The sequence below is a fragment of the Eubalaena glacialis genome, chromosome 9 (genome assembly GCF_028564815.1).
Source record: "Eubalaena glacialis isolate mEubGla1 chromosome 9, mEubGla1.1.hap2.+ XY, whole genome shotgun sequence".
Taxonomy (NCBI): Eukaryota; Metazoa; Chordata; class Mammalia; order Artiodactyla; family Balaenidae; genus Eubalaena; species Eubalaena glacialis.
This window is the reverse complement of record NC_083724.1, coordinates 973003-982500: the sequence shown is the minus strand read 5'-3', so window position 1 is coordinate 982500 and position 9498 is coordinate 973003. Positions and strand designations below refer to the sequence as shown.

The window sequence follows — 9498 nt, the reverse complement described above, 5'->3', positions numbered from 1 at the left end:
TTCGTCTGTACCATTTTTCTAGATTCCACATATAAGCAGTATTATACGATATTTGTTTTTCTGACTTACTTCACTCTGTATGAGTCTTTAGGTCCATCCACATCTCTGCAAATGACACTTTCGTTCCTTTTTATGGCTGAGTAATATTCCACTGTATGTACCACGTCTTCATTATATGGCAGCATCTTTTCACGGCTTAGTGGCTTCCTTACATCATCGTTTGTGGAGAAGTTTTAAAAATTTATTGCGGGTTGTTCCGTCAGGCCGCTTGTCGTAAGAGCTCTTCACGAGCCCTGAATGGTACCCTTTGTCCAACGTGTGTTGTGAGTATTTCCCTCCTGCCTTTCCTTCCTCTTCACAGAACAGAAAACGTTTTTAATTGTTTAGTGCTTTATGTGTCCTAAGAAATCTTTGCTGCAAGGTTGTGAAGATTTTCTCCTTTCTCTAGAATTTTTATATTTTAGCAAAATTACATTTAGATCTATGATCTGTTTCAAGCACTTTTGTGTATGGTTTGTTTTTTTCACTTCACGTATTTTTTTTGGTGAGGTCACTTACGTTCTGTTCTCTTAGCAGATTTCGGCTGTACAAAACAGCGTCATCAACTGTAGTCACCATGTTATACATTTGATCCTCAGACCTTTTTCATTTTATAAATTTACTGTCTCCCTGTTTCCCCCACTCCTCACCCCCTGGCAACCACTATTCTACTCGGTTTCCATGAGAGTTTGCCTTAAAAAAAAAAAAGTAAGATGCCACATAAAGTGACACCATGCCGTCTTTGTCATTTGCTGGCATATCTCACTTAGATGATGCCCTCGAGGTTCATCCATATTGTCCCAAATGGCAGGATTTCCTTTTTTTTTTTTATTTTAAGGCTGAATAGTATTCCACTGTATGTGTATGCCACATTTCTTATCCATTAATGGACACTTGGTTATTTCCATATCTTGGCTGTTGTGAGTAATGCTGCAGTGGACGTGGGGGAGCAGACATCTCTTCAAGGTTGTGGTTTTGCTTCCTTCGTAAACATCCTGGAGTGGGATTGCTGGATCGTACGGTAGTTCTATTGTCACCTTCTTGAGGAAGCTCCACACTGTTGTCCGCAGTGGCCGCACCAATTTACCTTCCCCCCAGCAGCGCACGAGGGCTCCCTTTTCTCCACACCCGCGCCAGCGCTTCTTGTCTTTTTGATGGTGGTCATTCTGACAGGTGTGAAGTGGTTAATCATTGTGGTTTTGATGTGCATTTCTCTGATGATTAGTGATGTTGAGCATCTTTTCATGTACCTGTTGGCCACCTGTGTGTCTTCTCTGGAAAGATGATGATTCAGTTCCTCTGCCCAGTTTTTAAATTGGCTTTTTTTTTTTTTTGCTACTGAGTTGTGTGAGTTCTTTATATATTTTGGATAATAATCCCTTATCAGACACATGGTTTGCAAATATTTTCTCCCATTCGGTAGCTGCCTTTTTTTTTGCCGCACCTCTCGGCTTGCAAGATCTTAGTTCCCCGACCAGGGAGTGAACCTGGGCCTATGGCAGTGAAAGCGCTGAGTCCTAACCCGTGGACCAGGGAACACCTGGTACCTGCTTTTTCATTTTGTTGATGGTTTCCTTTGCTGTGCAGAAGCTTTTTAGTTCAATGGAGTCCACTTGTTTATTTTTGCTTTTGTTGTCTTTGCTTTTGGTGTCAAATCCAAAAAATCACGCGAGACCAATATCAAAGGGCTTCCCACCTCTGTTTTCTTCTAGAAATCTTACGGTTTCAGGTCTCACGTTTTGCATTGAGTTTTGTTTTTGGTGTAAGATAGGGGTCGAGGTTCCCTTTTGTCCATGTGAATGTAAAGTCTCTACTTGCACCATTGAAAGTAGGTCTGTCTGGACTGTGTTTTGTTCCTTTGGTTTATTTGCCAATCCGTAACCTACATCGCTCCGTCCTGATCACAGGCACACCTCGGAGACGCTGCGGGTTCAGTTCCAGACCAGCAACATAGTGAATATTACAGTAGAGTGTATTACAGTACACACTTTTTTTTTTTTTGGTCCCAGTGCATCTAAAAGTCATGTTTATACTATAGGCTATTAAGTGTGCAATAGCATTGTCTTAAAAAATAATGTAGATACCTTAATCAAAATAAACTTTATTGCTAAAAAATGCTAACCATCATCTGAGCCTTCAGCGGGTCATAGTAGTAATATCAGAGGTCACTGACCACAGATACCATAACAAATACATTAGTACTGAAAACATTTAAAATACTACGAGAATTATCAGAATGTGACGGAGACAGGAAGTAAGCAGATACTGTTGGAAGAATGGAGCCCGCAGACCCACTGGACGCGGTGTCTGCAAAGTTCAGCAAACCAAGGTGCGCCGGTACGGCCGTGAAACTAAACCCTGAAACCAGGTCGCGTTGTGCTCAGACCCTGTTTCCTCCAAAAGCCGTTTCACCTTTTCTGTGTCCTTTGCGTTTCCCTGTAGATTCTGGAATCAGGGCATCAGTACAGGAAGCCGCGGCCGGAGCCCTGCTGGGGTTGCCTCCCGTTTGTTGCTCAGTTTAGGGCGTCGGTGTCTGCACAGCGTTAGGTCTCCTCCTGGTCCCTGGTGTCACGTCCAGGTCTCCGCAGAGCTTGCGGGCTCTCAGGGTGTAGATCTTACACATGTTCCCTTAAGTTTATTCCCAAGTATTCCATGCTCTTATGCTTTTGTAAACAGTGCTGCTGTTTACTTCGTTTTCTAATTGTTGCTAGAATATGGAAATAGTTGGTTTTCTGTATATCGACCTTGCTAAATCCACTTATTAATTCCAGTAGCTTTTTTGACGATTCTCTAGGATTTTCTGTATACATAACTGTGTCAGGTGTGAGTAAAGACAGCTCTACTTCTTCCTTGCCCGTCTCAGTCTGTGCTGAGAGCCTGGCTGGGGTCTCAGCAGTGGGAGGGGACATCCTTGCCTGTCTCTGTCAAGGGGAAAGCATTCATTCTTTGACCACTAAGTGTGATGTGAGCTGTGAGCTTTTTGTAGATGCCCTCGTAGAAGTGTTCTGGTGCTAATTTGTTTACTGAGGCCTAATTTATATGCAGGAAATTCACCCATTTATGTGTCCAGCTCCGTTGGTTTTGACAGGCGTCTCCTTGTTCCTGCCCCATCGTGACCTCAGGGTCCTCTGCTCAGGGTCACCAGGCCATCCAGGTGTGGGTCCGGCTGCGTCTTTCCTGGACCTTGGACCTCGGAGTCCTTGGGCTCACATGCTGGTTGTCAGAACGCAGTTCTTGGCTGCAGGACTGAGGTCCAGCCGGGGCTCTGTCTGCTCCCAGGGGCCCCAAGCACACAGCCCCCTTCTTGAAGGCCGACAGGAGAACCATGCACGGTGTGACGTGATCGCGGGAGTGGCTTTCGTGAGAAGCAAGTCACAGGTTGCCCAGGGGGTGGGGCTCTGTGAGCGAGCGAGCGAGGCTGGGGTCTTCTTCCAGCTCTGCACTGGGGCGAGCACCACTGCACCGAGATACGCAGACCAGCTCGGGGACAGCCGGCCCCTCTGTCCCTGCCGTTTGCCTTTTCCGGAACGTCGTATGGGTGGATTCCCACGGCACGTGGCCTCTGGGTCTGGCCCTCTCCCTGGTGGAGGGAACCTCTGGGGGCTCGTCTGCGGTGTCACGTGTTTGTGTTGGTTGGGTCATCACTGCTCTATCGTGTGGATACCCCTCAGGCTGCTCCTCCATCCACAGCAGACGCACTTGGGCTGTTTGCAGGTGTTGGCGGTTAGCGCAGCTTTCGAGAACATTCATGTCAGGCTTTGGGTGGATGTGTCCTCATCCCCTGGGGCCGCGTGGTGGTGACTGGCAGCTTCATGGGAGGCTCAGCCGTGTCCCGGGCACACGTGTCCCAAGCGTCTGGAGAGTCCTGGCGGGAGGGCAGGTCCAGTGCTGGCTGCTCCTTCGTGGTTGGGAGCAGCATCCTGGTGTTGGACCATTTTAATGCTCTTGTAAATGGCATTTTTTCCCCTAATTTAGTTGCTTGATGAATAGAAATCGTTATTTTTTTCCAACTAGCTTTTAACTCTGTGACCTGTTAAACTCACTGACTAGACGTAGCATTTATTTGTGAGTTCTCTTCTCAGTGGACACGATCGTGTCATCAGCAGACGGTCCCCTCCCGGCCGGGCCGCTGTGCCTGCCTTGGTGGAGAAAAAGCTTCCAGAACCCAGGCTCCCACGCGTGCTGGTGCTCAGAGCACTGTCCCTGGTCCGCCAGGAGTGACCTGGATTGACGTTCGGTTGTGTCCAGTGTTCTTCTGCGTCTGTTGAAATGCCCCTACAGTCTCTCTTGTACTTACTGTAGTAACATGGTGGATAATCTGACTTTATGGGCCATTGCTGGGCCATCATTACTGCTTTGTAATCTCACGCCTGCTTAAACACGGGGCGTTTTGCTGCCGGTGGTCGGCCTGCACTGGCCCATAGGCTGGCCTGCGTGTGTCCCCAGAGCCTGCCCCCGACCATCTGGCACCGCTAGCATCTGTGCCCTGTGGGTCTGTGTCTAGTGTCTGGGGGTTTCCTGCTTATTTTCATTCTGTTTGCCCATTGCCCCTTGTTCCTGATTAGTTTTTGTTTGGGTTCCAAACTCTGTATTTGCAAACCTGCCTGAAGAAATGCATTGAGGCTTCGGAGCCCTCATCTGGAATCACTTGATCCATTTGTGGGAACAAGGGTGGTTCGGGGCTGAGCTGCAGCTGCCAGCCTCTCCGAGTCTAGCCCAGCCTCCCCTGCAGCCTCCCCTGCACCTCACCCTGGGGTGCAGCCCTCAGGGTCCCACCTGCAGCAAGGAAGGTTCGCAGGGCCCTAGACCCCCGGCCTCGTGCCCGCTGTGCAGCACAGCTAGAAACGCCAGCCGCTGAGCTCCACCCCTGTGGAGGAGCCTTCCCGGAGTGTCCGCTCCTTCACGAGGCGTTTTCTTTGTTGCTTTTTCTGAAATGCTCTGTCAGGCTGTCTCGAGTCTCCGCAGACCAGGCAGCTTGCCTGACCGCAGGTCAGCGCCCTGATTCTCACCAACATCCTTTGACAGGTGGGGCACGTGCGGTCGCCGTCCGGGGAGGGGAGGAGGGGGCATCCTGGGTGCCCCGAGGGGGCCCCACGCAGGCCTCTCCACGCTCCCCGCTTACCTGTCTGGGAGGAGCTTTCTGTCTCCAGACTGCTCTGGCTGGTGCTTCTGTAAAAACACTGCAGATTCCAAGCCCATTTCTTAATTACCAGCTTCTAAGACTTGGAGTTACCCTGTCCGATTGCTGTGCTTGTTTCTCAGCTTCTCCCCTGAGCAGCTCCTGGACCCCTGCCAGCCCCCGGCCCCCGTAGGGACATCCCTCCAGTGGCCAACCTCTCTCCTCCCATTGCTGCAGCCGCTGCCTCTGACCCCTGGCCTTTCCGTCTCTTCAGCCCCGCACACCGGGCTGTGCCCCCGGGAGGGTCCTGGCGACCCGAGTGCCGCTGACTCTGGGCCCTCAGCCCCGGCGCCCAGCCGTGCGGGCCTCCTGCTTGCTCTGGTCCACTCCTCCTGGGCCCGAGCAGGTAGCCCTCTTCAGTCCTGCCCCATGGGTCGTTCATTCTGGGCACGGAAAAAGCCACGGATGCAGCGCGTCCCCCGGCCGTTCTAGCTCAGGCCTGTGTGTCCCCGAGTGTGGGCGTGTCAGAGTGCCCATACCCACTGGGCCATCTGCCCATGCCTCGCTCCCCCACCCACCATTTGAGGCATCAGGGAACTTTCCGGCTCTGCCTTCCAGGTGTTTACTGGGTCTGATCACCTGTCCTCATGCTGCTGAGTCTGTCCCTCTCCTTGCCGTTCTGGAACCTTCCAAACACCTGCTCTGTCCCCATCTCCTCCCGCTTCAAGCCTCTGCTCGAGTCCCCTGGTTAACCCGGGCGCCCTCATGCCCTCAGCGTCTCAGAGTCACGATGTGGGTGGCTCGTGTGGGCGTGGGGCTCCCTCCCCACAGAATTTTTGCCTCAGAACCAGGTGTGGGTGGTTTCTGGATCAGAGAAGCTTTAAAAAAGCAGCACATACATCTGAAAGGACACATCTTAAAGACCCGAGAAGGGCCGTTTGTCGCAGGAGGGATGCAGTGTTCTCATAGAGGGGAATTCTTGGGACCAGGCCCAAGCGGTGGTCAGGTCTTCAGGATGGGTGGCCCCCACTTGGTGCAGGCGGGTGACCAAGGGCTCAGGACACACCTCGTGGGAAGTGTGGGCGGCGTGGCAGGGGCCCAGGGCCAGGGACCAGTGGGCAGAACCCCCACTTGTCCCCCAGGAAGCCTTGGTGTCCCTGGGGGGCCACCTGCGGGTCCTGCAGGCTCTGGGCGGGGTCTCCACGCGGGACCCTTACAGGGGCTCCCCTTAGGGACCCAGGGGGGAGGGGGTGTCTGGGCCGCCTCGTGCCCCTGGGTGGTAGAGGTGGCGTCCGCAGGGCCCTTCGCTGCTTGGGGTCCAGCCCAGGGCCTCCGTCCTGCGTCACGCGGGAACCTGCTCCTCACCCGGCCCTTTCTGCCGCTCCTTCAGTCTCTCGTGCAGCTTAGGAAAAAAGAAAAGAGGAAAAGTGAAAACATGCTTCACTTCCTCCAAGGATTTCTTACTCTTGCCTTTATGGATAAAGACACAGAAAAGGGGGGAAAATCAGCATAGTTGCAGCTCTTCCGTGGCCCCCTGGCCCCCGGCGTGAGGGTCAGACCGCAGTGGCCGATGGCACGGTGGCGCTCCGGGGGGTCTGCTTGCTGCTCACTCAGGGGTTCGCGTCTGGGTGGGTGTCCTCGCCGTGTGGCCCTTCTGACTTTGGGTCGATCTTGCGCTCTGGATCTTTCCAGAGAAAACTCTGCTTTCTCAGGGCTCGGCTGGTTAGACCAGGCCCCTTTCTCACGGTCAACTCAGCCCCTTCTGCCCTGTGTTGTTACCACGGCAGCAATGCCAGAGGCACGGTTGGGACCCCGGTCCCGGGGCTCCTCTCTGCCCTGAAGGGTCTGTGGTTTTCTGAGTCCCCTCGTGAGCGACCTGGCAGCTTCCCTCCCGCTGTCCCACTGCCCCTCAGCCCCTCAGACCCCAAGCAGCTCTGCCCCGCTGCCCCTCTGCCCCCTGCCCCTGTGACCCCCTGCCTCTCCGCCCCCGTCCCTCTGCCCCCCGTCCCCGTGTCCCCCTGCCCCTCTGTCCCCCGTCCCTCTGTCCCCCGTCTCTCTGCCCCCTGTCCCTCTGCCCCTCTGCTCCCCTGTCCCTCTGCCCCCCGTCCCCGTGTCCCTCTGCCCCTCTGCCCAGTGCCCCCTGCGTCTCCCACTCCTGCTAGGTTGTACTCCTGCTCCTCCATCACCAGGTCCCTGGGGAGTTGTGCTGCCCGGTGGTCCTTACAGGACCATGTGGCCCCTTAGCCACCCCACGTGGTTCCCATAACACTGTCGTCCTCTGTCCTGGTGCTGACAGCATCAGAGCGTCGGATGGGACGGTGCCAGCCACATAGATTATCCACGTTTGCGCTCGTTTTCACCCCCCCAGTTGAAGCCCCAGGAGGGAGGGGGAGGAGAGGGTGGCGTCCGCTGCGTGGCAGTGGCGGTGCCCACGCCTGCCCTCCTGGGACGCTCAGCGCGTGTCTCCCCCAGGATGGAGAGCTGTACTGCATCGATGCGCGTTTCTATGGCAACGTCAGCCGCTTCATCAACCACCACTGCGAGCCCAACCTGGTGCCCGTGCGCGTCTTCATGTCCCACCAGGACCTGCGCTTCCCCAGGATCGCCTTCTTCAGCACCCGCCTGATCGAGGCCGGGGAGCAGCTGGGGTAGGTGCCCGCCAGGCGCACGCGCCACCTGCCCCAGACTGGACGGCTCGGGTGGGGCTAGGTGGGCCCGGCTCCCGGGAGGTGCTGGTGGGCCCGGACCCCCGCCCAGCTCTGCTCTCCCCGCAGGTTTGACTACGGGGAGCGCTTCTGGGACATCAAAGGCAAGCTGTTCAGCTGCCGCTGTGGCTCCCCCAAGTGCCGGCACTCCAGCGCCGCGCTGGCCCAGCGGCAGGCCGACGCCCAGGCCGCCCAGGAGGACGGGCTGCCCGACACCAGCTCCTCCCCCGCCGACCCGCTATGAGAGCCGCGGCCCGGGCGCCCAAGCGGATGCCGTTCACGCTGCGGTTCGGGGAGAAAAGGAGAAGCGCACACGACGACGTCTGAGGTCCCCGGCCTGGTGCTGGCGGGGCCGGGCTGCGCGGTGGGCGCTCTGGGACTCTGCACTGGTGTCGCCCGTGAGTTTCTGATGGTGATTTTGTCGTTTCCACGTTTCTCGTTTCCCCTCTGCTCTCCATCGTTCCCGTCCCACCGCTGGGCTTGTGGGCAGTGTCCTGTCGACCCAGTCCCCTCCGTGTGGCCCCGCCAAAGCCACCGTCACCCACCCGCGGCCCGAGGGGCTGGTGCCGGCTCCTGGGGCGGCGCAGACCCTGTCCCCACCGCTCCTGAGAGGTCAGGGCCGAGCCGCCGCTGACCTTGGAGAAAACGTGGGTTTGCTTTTTAAGGAAATCCTATATCTAGTCCTATATACCAGACCTCTAACGTGTTTCTTTTCGAGGAAGCGGTCTGGGGGTGCAGGAGGGCCACGGCCCACGGAGGACCCACACCTGCCCCGCGAGTGCCGTGAGGCCGGCACCTTCTGTTGATTTCTAAGCCACACGCTCTGATGATGAATAAACTGATTTATTTTCTACCATTATTGGACATTAGGACAAACAAAAAATAAAAAACACAAAACACAGACAACGGTGCTGATTCTGGTGTGGTTTCTACTCACCATGTGAAAATAAACTATCAACTGTATAAAGAGAACAAAGTGATTTTAGAATAAAATGCAGGAGAAAACTTTTTTTAAAATGTTAGTCTTGTAGTGTGAATAAATTTGCCATCACCTTTTGTGTGATGGCCTGCCAGGTCATATACTTTTTTTTGGCATATACTTTTTTAAATACTGTAATTAGTGCAGTAACAGTGGGTTTTTTTGTGCGACTCTTCTAAAACATTCATAATGCAGTCATGTTTATTTTTTCTGTTAAGATGTTTTTGACAGTTCTAAGAGCAGTCTTTGGGCTCAGACCATTTCTTGTTCTGTTTTCAATGAAATCAATAAAAAAAAAAAAAAGAAGTACTTTAAATGAGGTTTCATCATGGTATCATGTTTCAACTGGTTTCTGCAAAACACCCGTGTTTCCCGTGGGGTGCGGTGCTCGTGGGGTCCCCCACGGCCCCGGGGACCAGTGGGCAGGCCCAGCCCTGTGCCGAGCCTGAGAAGGTGGACCTGACGCCCCCGCTCATCCCTGCGGAGAGGACGCGGCCCGCCCCTCCCCAGGCAGGCTGTGCGTGCGTGTGCCTGTGCGTGTGCGTGGGGGGCACGTCTGTGTGTGCCCAGCTCTCTGGAGGCTGGCGGAGGTCTGGAGTCAGATCTGTGTCTGGACGTGGTGAGGCTGGGCCCTCTCCTCCTGCCGGCCTCCAGTC

The 9498-nt window shown here is 54.7% G+C and overlaps 1 protein-coding gene across 4 annotated transcripts in view; it reads left to right on the top strand.

Annotated features, from left to right (window-relative positions):
- Positions 1-9025, top strand: part of EHMT1 (euchromatic histone lysine methyltransferase 1) — a 155061-nt gene extending 146036 nt beyond the window's left edge. For all 4 annotated transcript variants that reach the window (XM_061199515.1, XM_061199514.1, XM_061199512.1 and 1 more), the window contains exons 26-27: positions 7631-7806; positions 7933-9025. In XM_061199515.1, the coding sequence (XP_061055498.1) occupies positions 7631-7806; positions 7933-8107 (351 nt within the window). In that variant the 3' untranslated portion in view covers positions 8108-9025. The remainder of the gene's footprint in view (positions 1-7630; positions 7807-7932) is intronic.
- The last annotated feature ends 473 nt before the right edge of the window (positions 9026-9498 follow it).